This window comes from Eschrichtius robustus, chromosome 8 (assembly GCF_028021215.1).
Source record: "Eschrichtius robustus isolate mEscRob2 chromosome 8, mEscRob2.pri, whole genome shotgun sequence".
Classification (NCBI taxonomy): domain Eukaryota; kingdom Metazoa; phylum Chordata; class Mammalia; order Artiodactyla; family Eschrichtiidae; genus Eschrichtius; species Eschrichtius robustus.
In genome coordinates this window covers 81,233,714-81,248,463 of record NC_090831.1, presented here as the reverse complement: position 1 = coordinate 81,248,463, position 14,750 = coordinate 81,233,714, and the positions used below count along the sequence as shown (strand labels likewise).

At 38.8% G+C, this 14,750-nt stretch overlaps 1 protein-coding gene across 3 annotated transcripts in view; it reads right to left on the bottom strand.

The window, feature by feature from the left end:
- The window catches only part of TAX1BP1 (Tax1 binding protein 1), a 92,745-nt gene extending 78,769 nt beyond the window's left edge, over positions 1-13,976 (bottom strand). For all 3 annotated transcript variants that reach the window (XM_068549208.1, XM_068549206.1, XM_068549207.1), the window contains exons 1-2: positions 13,851-13,976; positions 5,560-5,728 (exon numbers count right to left, since the gene is read on the bottom strand). In XM_068549208.1, coding sequence (XP_068405309.1) covers positions 5,560-5,721 — 162 coding nt within the window. In that variant the 5' untranslated portion in view covers positions 5,722-5,728; positions 13,851-13,976. The remainder of the gene's footprint in view (positions 1-5,559; positions 5,729-13,850) is intronic.
- Positions 13,977-14,750: the final 774 nt, after the last annotated feature.

The window sequence follows — 14,750 nt, the reverse complement described above, 5'->3', positions numbered from 1 at the left end:
TAGTGGGCAAGGGGACTGCTGGTCATCTTAATTGTATCTTTTACATTTCCTGTTTTGTTCCAAGTATTATAAAATTATGATTATTTTTACAACAGGAGAATTTTTTTTTAAAACAGAAAATAAGAAAGGACTGGAATGGAGACCAGGGCAGGAAGACAGAACAAGCAGAATGAAGAGAAATATGAAAAGGTAAGGAGAAACAAGGAAGAGGGAAACAAAAGCTTGAAACAAGATAGTCAAGCACAAAATCACTGCTCAGTTTCACTTTCCACACCAGGAAATTAAAGTTTTTTATCTGGTTGTCAATAATGATTCAGTGAGAACAGTACCATACTGGGAAGCTTGGTTTGCCTATGTGACCCTGGACACATGACATAATCACTTTGCACTCCCAACTTCCTCCACTAGAAAAGTATCTCTGAAACATGAGAACTGTTAAAACTCCTTTATAGTTAAAAAAAAATCTCAAAAAAAAAAAAAAAAACTCATGGACCTTTAGTTTAAGTTATTTTAATTATAAGGTAATTCAATTTGTACTAAGTATAAATATAAATGTAAATAAATTCTTAAAAATAAATACTTATATAACTAAGGCCAAATCAAATTGATAACAATAAAACTCAAATGTAATGTGACATATAATATTTTATTGCAACTAATGTTGGGTTTAATAATAGATATGGCATCAGGTATAGTTCTCAATCTTTTCCTGTATTTTTTTACTTCAATTCTATCACTCATAAAATGCACATTGAACTTATTAGGAACTCTGTTATTAATTTTGGATAACCAGATCTCTCACTTAACCAAACTGCCAGAGAACAATTCTTGAATGCCAATTTACATGAGGTTCAAACCTGAGCTCCAAAGTTTAATTTGGAGTGAGCAAGACACTTCTCTCTAGACCTTAGTTTCCTCATCTGTAAAATGGCAACTATAATGCTCTCATGAAAGACCTGTGTAAAGTATAAAGTAATAAACATGCTACGTGTTTTAGTTATAATTTAAACTAGTCAACACTAGAGAAGAGGGAGAAAAACTAAAAGGAAAAAATGAAAATCTCCATGATGAATGGATAAAGAAGATGTGGCACATATATACAATGGAATATTACTCAGCCATAAAAAGAAACGAAATTGAGTTATTTGTAGTGAGGTGGATGGACCTAGAGTCTGTCATACAGAGTGAAGTAAGTTAGAAAGAGAAAAACAAATACTGCATGCTAACACATATATATGGAATCTAAAAAAAAGTGGTTCTGATGAACCTAGGGGCAGGACAGGAATAAAGATGCAGACGTAGAGAATGGACTTGAGGACACGGGGAGGGGGAGGGGGAAGGGTAAGCTGGGATGAAGTGAGAGAGTAGCACTGACATATATATACTACAAAATATAAAATAGATAGCTAGTGGGAAGCAGCTGCATAGCACAGGGAGATCAGCTCGGTGCTTTGTGACCACCTAGAGGGGTGGGATAGGGAGGGTGGGAGGGAGGCACAAGAGGGAGGGGATATGGGGATATATGTATACCTATAGCTGATTCACTTTGTTATACAACAGAAATTAATACAACATTGTAAAGCAATTATACTCCAATAAAGATGTTAAAAAAAAAAAAAGAGGGGCTTCCCTCGTAGCGCAGTGGTTGAGAATCTGCCTGCCAATGCAGGGGACACGGGTTCGACCCCTGGTCTGGGAAGATCCCACATGCCACGGAGCGACTAGGCCCGTGAGCCACAATTGCTGAGCCTGCGCGTCTGGAGCCTGTGCTCCGCAACAAGAGAGGCCGCGACAGTGAGAGGCCCGCGCACCGCGATGAAGAGTGGCCCCCGCTTGCCGCAACTAGAGGAAGCCCTCACACAGAAACGAAGACCCAACACAGCCAAAAATAAATAAATAGATAAATAAATAATTAAAAAAAAAAAAAAAAAAAGAAAATCTCCGACACAGTCTACATCCCTTGCCTGGCTTCACTCATTCCCCTACCCAACCTGGACTTCATGGTCAATTAATCATTTCAATAATAATGCACCCAAAACCACCCTAGTATCCTTTGTCCTCCTGACTTCTCTTCCCAAATTCCCAGTCTGAATGACACCCACTTTTTGAATTCTTCACTCAATTCTAGGTGCTCAATCTCTCTAGACAAACTCACAAAATGGCTGCTCAGAAATCTCCTGGTTAACCTACTCCGATTCCCTGTGACATTCTTCCACAGTAGCAAGACCATATCTTCTCCATACTCAAGCCCTCCCCAACTCAGCACATGACCTTGCTCCTCATTACTGAGTATACTCAATAAATGAGTTCCAGTCCCAATTCATTAAATTAATAGCTGACAAACCCTACAGATGCCTCTTACAGATTATTACCCACAACTGATTCCCTTCTCTAAGGCTTAATCTCACCTAGAAAATGAAGATGGTCTAAACATTCTCTCTGGGACTTCCCTGGTGGCACAGTGGTTAAGAATCCGCCTGCCAATGCAGGGCACACGGGTTTGAGCCCTGGTCCGGGAAGATCCCATACGCCACGGAACAACTAAGCCCGTGCGCCAGAACTACTGAGCCTGTGCTCTAGAGCCCACAAACCACAACTACTGAGCCCAAGTGCCACAACTACTGAAGCCCGTGCGCCTAGAGCCCGTGCTCCGCAACAAGAGAAGCCACCACAATGAGAAGCCCACGCACCGCAACGAAGAGTAGCCCCCGCTCGCCGCAACTAGAGAAAGCCTGCGCGCAGGAACGAAGACCCAACGCAGCCAAAAATAAATAATAAATTTATAAAAAATAAATAAACAAACATTCTCTCTGCCTCCATTCTTTTCTAATTCCAATTTATCTTATTCAGCACTAGAAGATTAAAGTTCACCTCTAAACTCTATTACTCTCTGCTTAAAAATTATTCCTCAGCTAAATATTAAAGCAATCTACGTGACCCAAACTAACTTTTCCCATTCATCTTCTAAGTTTTAGAAGAAACTTAAATTCCTTAACACTTTCTCAAGCACACAACACACTTTCCCTTCATTCCTTCCCCTTAAAATTACTACCTGGGCACTCTCTCCCTGCCTACCTTGTCAATATCATATCTATCAAAATCATTCTGGACAGCAATCAATTTGCAGTACACGTCAAGTGTTTAAAAACATTCAATGCCATAAACATGGCAATTCCACTTCCAATAACTTATCCTATGAAATACAATGACAAACAAAATAAAAACAGATACAGAGATCTGTATTAAGCATTGTTTAGTGATAAACATTTGGAAACATTTCCATGAATTCCACAACGCATCAATAGCATGTGTGTATACTTTATTACACACAAAGTATGTGTATAATTATTAATTATAGATATATGCCAATATGTTAACAATGCTTATTCTAGGTAAGCATTAAAATAGTATTAAAACATGATTTATTTTCTTCCTTGAGTCTTCCTGTATATTTCAAAATTTTTAGTACATGCTTAAACTTCCCACTAAGTTTTAAGTATTATCCAGGCAAAAAAGATGGAAAGGGTATTCTATACAAACTTATTTATAATGTATGTATTTATGTAAGTATTATTGCTTAGAGAAAAGTTACGGTCCTTGGAGTACACAAGTTAAGAGATAATAGTTTAACGTTATCAAAGCCAAAAAATAAGCAGGCAATGACAAAAAAGGAAGCTATAAATCAAGTCGTATAAAGGAGCCCTATTTGGCACACTAAGTTATTTGGTCTTGCCATTATCCCATAGAGGATGAAGAACCACTTAAACAAGAGGAAGATATGTTCAGATTTTCATTTTCTATTATAGTTTATATAGAGCAGTTTGAAGAACAAATAGAAAAATGAAAGCAGGGACAACAGGTGACCTATTGCAATCATCTTAGAAATCAATAAGGAGGGCATGAACTAGGGCTGTGATATTAAAAATGCATTAGTAGGTAGGCAGGAAAATAGACAGAATTGGTGTCTGGCTGGATTTGAAGAGACATTCATAAGCTTTTGGCTTAAATAGGCCATTAACTAAAAATGGGGAGAAAAAAAACCTAAGACATAAATAAGTAGTCTGAAAGAAAACTGTGAAGATTCATCTTCCTGAAATACAATTTATCACACATCAGCCTCCATACCTACATATGCAGACTTCCCACTGCCCATATGGAAAAGTTTGCAAATTGTTTAGCCTAACACTGAAGGTCCTCCATGGAAAGACTGACGCTTAACTTCATCTCCCTCCACCTCCCTAGATTATGTTTATGTTCTAGTTAAACTAATTCATTCTCATGAACATTCTCACCCCTGTGCCTTTGCTTATGCCATTTTCCTGCCAGGAATGCCCTTCCCTTCCCTCAATCTCATTACCCTGCTCTATTCTTCCTCTCTGACTCATTCTTGCAGAAAATGCCAATTCTTAGTATATTTAACTTGTTATTCATCTCTTACATAAAATTTAAACTGATACTGATTTCATAAAAAGCTTACAATGAAGCTTTTGGAATCCATACTGGAATCCATATTGGAATCTGACAAGCCTAAAAAAAATTACATAAATAAAGAGTAAATGACTCATCTATCCAGCAACACCAAGGGATAAGGGATTCAAAAAGGAACTGAAATATCATTAAATGCCAAAACTTTGTTTTGTCCAATATAGTTTTTCTGCCCTCCTCACTCTTAGGCCAGACTTTCACTTCTAAATGCTCTCAATGTGCCTAATTCTAGCGGCTACTCTTATTTCTTTCTACTTTGCTATTTAACTTATACAGACCACACAATCAAAATTTCAAGACCTAATGGTCTTGATTTTAATAAATCACATCTAAAATAAAATAAATTGATTCTTAGGGAGAATCTAAAGTAACCAAGGAGAAAAGTAAGTTTTACTGTTTAGACATTTATGACACTATTTTGACTATTCAAAGGACATTCTTATGTTTTGGTTCTCCATTACATTCTCAGGAATTGAAATTGCCAAAAAACTTCCACCACTGTAATGATCATTCAATGTAATTTTCAAGCATATATTACACAAAATGATTGGCAAAATATTAGAACTGTGACTCTTGCCATCAAAGAATTTACTATTTAGTCATGTAAAACAGAATACTTATAAAAGCATAAGACAATATAAGGAATATTTAAACAATGCAGGACAACAGAAGAGATAATAACATAGTTGTAGAGCTATACAAAATTAATTACAAATGACAAGATAGTAAATGATATAGTAACCCAAAGGAAAAGATCATTTTTTTAAGGTAAGGAATGGAGAAAATGGAAGAAGAAAAAAAAAAAGATTTGAAAAAATTTCTGTAAGAACTTCAGTGAAGTTGAACCTTTTAATCATAGAGAGGAAAGTGTGCTGAACTGAAAGTCATAACATTTGTTGTACACTACCCTGCACTATTAAATATTTCATGTTTACACAATGTTTCACATTTGATGTTTACAAAAATGACCCTTAAAGTAGAGTTAAGACAAGACTAGTATAAACTACTTGTCAACCTCTTAAGAAGAAAATAAAGAGTACCTACATGGAAGAAATATGGAGAAAGTCCTCTTACCTTGAATATACCAACCCAATCTTTTGGATGGGGATGGATATATGGAGTTAAGGTATAATGACATTCTAGGTGTGCATTAGGAAGATAGCTCTTGGCCACATTTTGAAAGATGACATGGGCAAAGTTGGAAGTCTGCAGTGGAACTTCTTGAAAGGATGTCATTGTGAATCTGAAACAAGTAAATCATACAAATTTAATGATACCAACTAAGAAAAAAATTATACCTTCAGAAAATACATAACATTTAATGCAAATTACATGGATATTTTCATACCATAATTATTGAAAAGACATACTTTTATATTATATTTATATTATATTGTATATATATTTAATATTGGAACTCCTTCTTAAAAATGTGATGAAAGCGGCCTTCCCTGGTGGCGCAGTGGTTGAGAATCTGCCTGCCAATGCAGGGGACACGGGTTCGAGCCCTGGTCTGGCAAGATCCCACATGCCGCGGAGCAACTGGGCCCGTGAGCCACAATTACTGAGCCTGCGCGTCTGGAGCCTGTGCCCCGCAACAAGAGAGGCTGCGATAGTGAGAGGCCCGCGCAACGCGATGAAGAGTGGCCCCCACTTGCCGCAACTAGAGAAAGCCCTCGCACAGAAACGAAGACCCAACACGGGCGGGCTGGCTGGCTGGCTGGCTAGCTAGCTAGCTAGCTAGAATGAATGAATGAATGAATGAATGAATGAATAAATAAATAAATAAATAAATAAAACTTAAAAAAAAAATGTGATGAAAGGGAATTCTGGTGGTCCCGTGGCTAAGACTCCACGCTCCCAATGCAGGGGGCCTGGGTTTGATCCCTGGTCAGGGAACTAGATCCCACATGCCACAACTAAGAGTTCACATGCCACAACTAAGACCTGGAACAGCCAAATAAATAAATTTTTTTAAATGTGATTAAATATAAAAATACAAACTGAGAAGTAATTAACTTACAATATGGCTCAGAAAGTTACATGAGTTAAAAAAAATATGTATTTATTTATTTATGGCTGCGTTGGGTCTTTTGTTGCTGCATGCGGGCTTTCTCTAGTTGCACTGAGTGGGGGCTACTCTTCGCTGCGGTGAGCGGGCTTCATTGCGGTGGCTTCTCTTGTTGCGGAGCACGGGCTCTAGGCGTGTGGGCTTCAGTAGTTGTGGCACGCAGGCTCAGTAGTTGTGGCTCACGGGCTCCAGAGCGCAGGCTCAGTAGTTGTGGTGCACGGGCTTAGTTGCTCCGCGGCATGTGAGATCTGCCTGGACCAGGGCCCGAACCCGTGTCCCATGCGTTGTCAGGCAGGCAAATTCTTAACCACTGCACGACCAGGGAAGTCCCGAGTTAAAAAATTTTAAAAACCAAAATCAAAAACAAACTCTCAACTCTCCTGCAAAGCCTAGCCCTCTGCTTCTTTTGCAACCGAAAGCAAATGAGCCAGCAGTGTTTCTATGTTGAACCCTTGAACTTCATCATTTTCCTCCCTAATCTGATCCATCCCATCCCTCCCCTAGGCTCCTGTAACTGATGCTAACCTCTCCGTGCCTGCATTCCTGACCCACATTCATGATCCCCTGGACCAGCTTTTTCTCAACCCTGGCTAGATATCAGAATCATTAGGGGTCTTAAAAAAGAAAAAGAAAAGACAATGACTTTCCGGAAATGGGACCTGGGCGCACACATGCATGTGTGTGTATATACACGCATTTTTTTTTTTTTTTAAGCCTCCCCAAGTAATCTCAATCCTGTATACAGCCAGGATAGAAAACTACTACTTAGACTTTGACCCAACCCAACAATTTAAGTCTCCATTAGCAACTCTCACAGATTCCCAGACCTAGGCTGTCTTCTTGGGCTTCTGGTTCATACTTGTTCAAATCTCTCAAATGATGTAAAATCTCAGTTGGTCTACTTGAAATAGTTCAGAGCCTATTTGTTCCTCTCTACCTATACCAAAATTCTACCCTTTCATCCTACCTTGACTTCCAGTATTATTGTACCGTTTCCATACATTCACTGATTAAAAATAAATGTATAGGGGCTTCCCTGGTGGCGCAGTGGTTAAGAATCCACCTGTCAATGCAGGGGACACGGGTTCGAGCCCTGGTCCGGGAAGATCTCACATGCCACAGAGCAACTAAGCTCATGCGCCACAACTACTGAGCCTGTGCTCTAGAGCCCGCGAGCCACAACTACTGAGCCCATGAGCCACAACTACTGAAGCCCGCACACCTAGAGCCCGTGCTCCACAACAAAAGCCACCACAATGAGAAGCCCGCGCACCACAACAAAGAGTAGCCCCCCGCTCGCCGCGACTAGAGAAAGCCCGCACACAGCAACAAAGACCCAATGCAGCCAAAAATAAAAATGATAATAAAATAAATATTTAAAAAATAAAATAAAATAAAATAAATGTATAGTGTAAATGAAACACATACTGTTGAGAATCTATTATAGATTCAGTGAATGCTCATTGGTTTAGTGAACACCAAGCACCAGCTAGCAGATGAATGGTGAAAGTGGCCTATAAAAATCTGTATGACCCAAATGTTTTCCATATCTTGTGCTCTACTTTTGAGAAAAAGGATACAACTGAGGATTTACTCAAAAAATCTATCTCTATACAGTGTGTCACAGACTCAGTACAGTCATTGATCCTACAGTACCACATCAGAAACAATGACACTGACACTATGGCACTTACTTCTGAGTCATCAAAACAGGAATCTCTGTAACAATGGGAAAAACTGGGACAAGAATTTGCTAACCAAATTATTCTAACTTACTTCACAAATCTATGAATTTTCTACAGGACAAGCACAGAAGTAACACTACTCACTTTTTTTTTTTTTTTTGCCACGCTGCATGGCTTATGGGATCTTAGTTCCCCAACCAGGGACTGAACCTGGGCCACAGCACTGAAAGCGCCGAGTCCTAACCACTGGACCACCAGGGAATTCCCAAAACTACTCACATTTTAACAATTACTAAGAAGTCTTTATTGCTAGGAAAATCTAAGACAATATGCTTTTACAAATATTTCTTTTACTGAACTGTTTGAAATACTAAGGCAAATTTTTAAAGTTCTGAAATAAACACTTTTAAAAATGTCTACTTTTCCTCTTATGCGATCTCTGCTTCTGTTATGGTCAAAATACTGCTTTGTACTTACAGTATTACACAATATACTGGACAATATACTGGACATCCCATAAAGAGACGGTCAATCATCAACCTGGAAGCCACTGTGGTAGAATTCCAGGCTGGATGTCTGTCAGCCTCTCCCCACCTGAGGTTTGCCAGGATTCCAAGGGTAAAGAGAATGCATTCAGTAATAAAAGGCCTGTACCTCTGCACTAACAAAAAGGCTTTATTACCAGCGACTCTACTTCACAGAAGGACTTAACAGTCAATACTCTTCAGCTGGGAACGCAAAGCCTTCACGAAAGTGAAAAGGTAGCACAAACACTAGAAACTGCCTAAAATAAGTGAAGAGTTCTACTACTTTGTTTCTTTGAATAGTCTGAGCAAATATGGGCTCAAGGGGATGTCATGATGTTAATGAAGTCACTAATGATAATCTCAAGTCAGTGGCTTCCTTAAAAAAAAAACAAAAACAAAAAAAACCCTTGATTCTGGTTTTGAAAAAAATGTTCACTGTTGGTTATAAAATACCCAAGAGAGAGACTTATAGTTAACTGAACCAAACTCTTTTAGATACAACTACCAAAACTGAGGCAAGTGAATCAGTAATGTTTTTCTATGAAGAGAGTGAATATTTAAGTTTCTCTGAGGTAGATATTCAGTAAGGAGAAAACAAGGCTAGCTTAGGATGAGTTTCCCATGTTTTTAATTAAAAGCCATTTAAGAATGAAACTTTTTTCATAAAACTTGTTTCCTAAAGTAAACTAAATCAACAAAGTAGTAATTATTTGTTATAAAACAAGGTAGTGGAGTTTAAACTTTTGTTTAACCTCAATTACAACTGCGTTTAAAAATCGATAATCCAACCTTAGACTTTTACTTCACTGAAAAGATTTTAAGGTATAAAATAGCTTGAAGGTGTACACATATGTATTTATATATGTACATGTGTATATATGCTTATAAATGCATCAAAAGGACTCAAAAAGCACACATCATACAATCTTTACTCATGAGGGCTATGTGTGAAAAGAGAACTTAAGAGGACCTTAACTTTTAACTCAACTGACTGAATTTTTACCAGTATATTTAATGTATTATTTTCATTATTTTAAATAAACACATTAACATGAAATTTCATTTTTAAACCCTCTCCCCAAAATTCAAGTTTTTAATATAAAACCCTAACATCAGACTTTAAATATATTCATGATGCTTATAAATCTTTATAGCATAATCTATAATTATCCCATTAATAACCTTCATTAATCTCTCACCAACACTCCAACCTTTTTAAACATTTCAATGCGACTATAACTATAGAAATATTTTACAAACGTCATTCCATTCTCATTATTACTTTTAATTAATTTTCCAATATAGCTTCTAGTCATAAAAAAGTTAACATGGATAAATGTAATCTGAATGTAATTACAACATGAATCAACCTATTTTAAACAGTAAAATATCTAATTCCCATACAGTTCCTGTTTCACTCTTCACACAGATAAGAAATGGAGTGAAAAGATGGGCAAGCTTATAAAAATGTTGAAATTAGCTGGGAATGCTAATGTATCAAGATGATTCACAGGCAGATTTATACACTACACACATGCTCACAGGCACACACAAAGACCTGCACACACACAGACCCACACACCACCCAGTGGAGAAGTAATATACAAAGTCACTGCATCACCTTGTGGTAATGCTTGGGAAGTGTAGCTTCACTAACATCCTGAGTAAAACAAACTGTGCCTCAGTTGGAGAGAGGAAATATAGCTCCTACCACAAAAGGAAGTGGAAGCAGCTTTACCATATCAAATTTTGTTTCCCATTCTCTAAAGTAAAGTACACCTCTAGAAACATGCATACATTAAGATGCAAGCAAAGAATAAGTAAAAGTTTTCTAGTTAAGAAAACAGACAAAAAAACCCAAAATAAATGAATGAAACCAAACCTGGACACACGAAGAACAAGAGTAGTGGCGGGGCAGGGGGGGATATAAGTAAAGGGTACCAACTCTTTGATGGAGGATGGAAACTAAAATTTTGGTGGTAAATATGCTGTAGTGTATACAGAAGTAGAAATATAATGTTATACACATGAAACTAATATAATATTATAAACCAATGTTACAGCAATTAAAAATATTAATAAATAAAAAACAAAAATACATGAGAACAGTAAAAAAAAAAAAAAAAAAAAAAAAAAGACCAGACAGATTTGGCTGGGGAACAAAGTCTGAAATATATATACATGCTGCCTGCAGTGCCCTCTCCCATGTTTCCTACTTTATTCCCCAAAGTTCTAACATCTCTAGAGTTCCTTTTATGTGTTATGCTGTATACTTTGGTCTACAATCCAATTTTGTTATTTTTGAGGATTCATCAATACCTAAGGAAAAAATAACTAATATGCAGTGGTCACTAAGTAGCTAGAATAAATTTGGGGGGTGAAGGGGGAGGATTTCAATGTTATCTTTACTTCTTCCTCCTGGAACTTTTTCAAGCCCAAACCAGATCTGGCTTTTGTGGTAGTATTTTTCCAGTGGCTCCTGATACACATTTTATTTAACTAGCCCAAAACGTGTAAGCCTTAATCAAATAAAGTAGGAAACTGACCATATTAAGAATTTCTGTGCATTAAATGTCCAGAATCAAATTAAGCTTTTAAATTTAGATAAATATTGTATATAATTTGCCAATTCTAACACTTAGAATTCAAAAAGAAATAAAGTAATTTTGTTCTATGTGATAATATTATCATGGTGACTGTATTTTTTTCAAAGTCCTTACCAGTTAAAGACGGACGGTAAACTAATCATAGGTGAAATATCCTGTTGTCCAGGATTTGCTTTAAAAACTCCAGGGGAAAAAATTAATGTGCTGACAGTGTAATAAACCAAGATTAGCAAAATAGTGGTTCCTTTAACTGTTTGTTCTCCTTCTGGGTATTTTGAAAATTTCCATAATAAAAGTTAGTAAAACCAAAGTAGACAAAAATTAGTAATAAAAACTCATATATGACCTTCTGCAATAGAAACACATTACACATAGTGGTTGACAAACTTAGTGAAAGTTTTTTAAAATATTCAGTTAAAACTATATGAACTTTTAAATTAATCTCCGAACTTCAGTCCTGGAGGAAACTGAACATCTGAAGGGAAAAAATACGTCTGATATTCTAATAGCTTCCAATTATTTATACTTCAGCTCAAACAAAGACTATCAGCTGGTTTACAGACCAGAAAAATATTATCAGCAATCTTTCCGGGAGGCAGAAGCAAATCCACCAATCTGTCAATTTGCACTCTTACAGTCCTCCCAATCTCCAGAATGCTTTACAGCTGAGTACCACTACACTCTGCCCAGGTGTCACTCACACCACTTTAATTTTTAGATTGTTTTAAAAGTTGGTTTCTAAAAAGCTATGATCTTGGCTTTTTATTATATTAGAGGGGAGGGTATCTTTACCTTCTTGTAAGAGTTTATTTGGGGCAAAATAAACTTTAAAAGGCTAGAAGTGGATATAGCCAAAATTTTACTTAGTAACATACAAATTCCAAAAGAATGCAATCCAATAAACTTCACATGTGAGGCAATTCCCCCAAAGCAGTAAAAAAGGAGCATAGTTACGATCCTTCATAAATATTTAACATCATTAAAAAGGTTGAAATTTTAATTCCAAAATACCTGTTATTTTGTTAAGGAAAAGGTATTTACTGGTTAATTCTACACAAATGTCTGCAGCCATAATGGTAAACTGGGGTGTGCAATTTAACAATGTGATGACTAGAAAACGTAATCAAGTAATCCTTCAAGAAATCAAGTTTATCCTTGATAAGAACGAAAGGAAGGCCTGGCCTCAGCCCCTTTTCCATACCCAAATAGCACTCTGAGGGTAATCAGCCCATTTTTTTAGATTAACATGTTACTCAAATGATCTCTTTAAACACTTTGGGAATTGAGCTCCAAAACTATAATTAGTAATTGTTGCATGCAGCTTGTAGAAATTCTACGATTAGCGTAATGCAGAGTTGAAAACAAGATTTATTTTCCCATCTCTGACACAATAGCAATTCATAACTACCTCGTGAAACCTAAAAATATATGTAGAGACGCAAGAGGGAAGAGATATGGGGACATATGTATATGTATAACTGATTCACTTTGTTATACAGCAGAAACTAACACCATTGTAAAGCCATTATACTCCAATAAAGATGTTAAAAAAATAAAAAATAAAAATCAAAAAAATATATATATGTAGAAAGTCAAATGTCACGGCGTTCTCAAACGAAATTATTACCAATAAGGTAATATATGTTTATCAGTACACACATACGCACACTAATCTCTTAACAAAGATTCCCCGAAACGACGAGCGCCTGTCGGGACTTGTCCACAACCTGCGGACCTCCGGGGGTGCTGGGAGGGAGAGTTGTGAAATCAAGAAAAATTGCCTAAGCAAAGACAAACGTGACTCTCCTCGGAATATTTAAGATCCCTTCAAGCACTAGGCGTAAGGCCATTTATAAACAGACAAGAAAGCGTTCACTAATTCTGCAGCCCAGGTGAAGTCGGAAAGCCGGCCCAAACCGCTAACTCCGCCCACGGCTCGCAGTCAGTCTCCGCCTCCTAATCCACTGGCGACTCAAACCAAAACACTTGGGCTTCACTCCGCACGGGCAAACCCGAGCGTCCGATCCCGACACGACCTAGATGTTTTCCCGAGCTTACCTGCCCCGGCAGCACACACGCTGCCCTCCAAACACTCACCCTAGAGTGGAGCCTCGGGCAAGGCACTTTCTTCTCCGGGGGTCCCCCGCGTCACTCGCCCCCCCCCCCGCCAAAGGGCCCACGTCCCACACGGCTCCCCCAAATAGCGAAAGCCTATCCAGGGCCTCCCCGCCGTGTGGGGCGGCCACCCATCGCTTTTTCCAACTCCATTGCTAACCGAAGCTGCCCACACCACCGTCACAATCGCAGTCCGGGAGGAAAGGTTTGTCGTCGGGAAGGAAAGCATCGTCATTCGGCAGCACTGTCACCACGGAGACCGTTCCCGAGACCGACCAGGCCCCTAGACGCTAGAGCAGAGGGACGTATCACGAGCCCCCAAAGAGCTCCAGCGGGCGTCCGCCCCGCGCAAGGCGCTTACCGAGTTAGGAACTCCCGAGCAGAGGGGAATGTTAGAGAGGCTTCCGAGCCTGAGCCGCCATCAGCCGCCGAGCCTCTTCCGCCAACACAGTCTCCCTCTACCGACCTGCTACACCTCCCCTCAAGGCCAAAAGCCGTCGTTATGTCACTTCCGTCCACGGCCCGGCCCCTTCCGCCGCCGCCGCCGCCGCCGAGCTGCGTCAGTCTGGGCCAATCGCTGAAACGCCAAGTTGGTCGTAAGGTCCTTTAACCACCCTAGCTCCTGACGCCCTGCCATTGGACCCGAACAGATCCGAACCGGCCTTTTCCCTCGGCTCGGCTATTCCTCCTCTTTCTTCCTCTTCGCCGTTTTCGCTCAGAGACCTTGTGGCAACCAAACAGGGTCCGTTTGGATAATGCATTTTTGACTTTTTAATTATTACTTTGAGCGAAAGTTAAGTAACTTACCAGTTAAGTGGAAAGGGTAGCCCTGGGGTGTATGAATTAGTACCATGTCATTGCCTGGATCTTTAAAAATCTAAGCGAATCCATTTATTTTGTGGATCGGAAAGTAGAGAACCATAGAAGCAAAGGAGGATCACGCGGCTGGGGCGGCGACCGCTCACTCCTGGGCTCTTTCCCAAGTCCTGGTCCAGTCCGGTGCTTACTTAACTACGAGGTTTTGTTCTCTGTAAAACCTCGGTGTCTCCTAGGAGATTTTCAGTTCTAATGCTCTATGATTCTATTTCCGCTTACTCCAGCACTGACCTCGTTCTATGACTTGTTAACTGCTTTTGTTATCTGTTATTTTGTGTGCATGAATTTAGCCCTGTATTCTCTGTTCAATGATAATTTCTAAAGTCACTTTTTTATACATCTTACCCTCCTAGAGTAGGCATTCAGTTTAAATTCTAACTCCTCG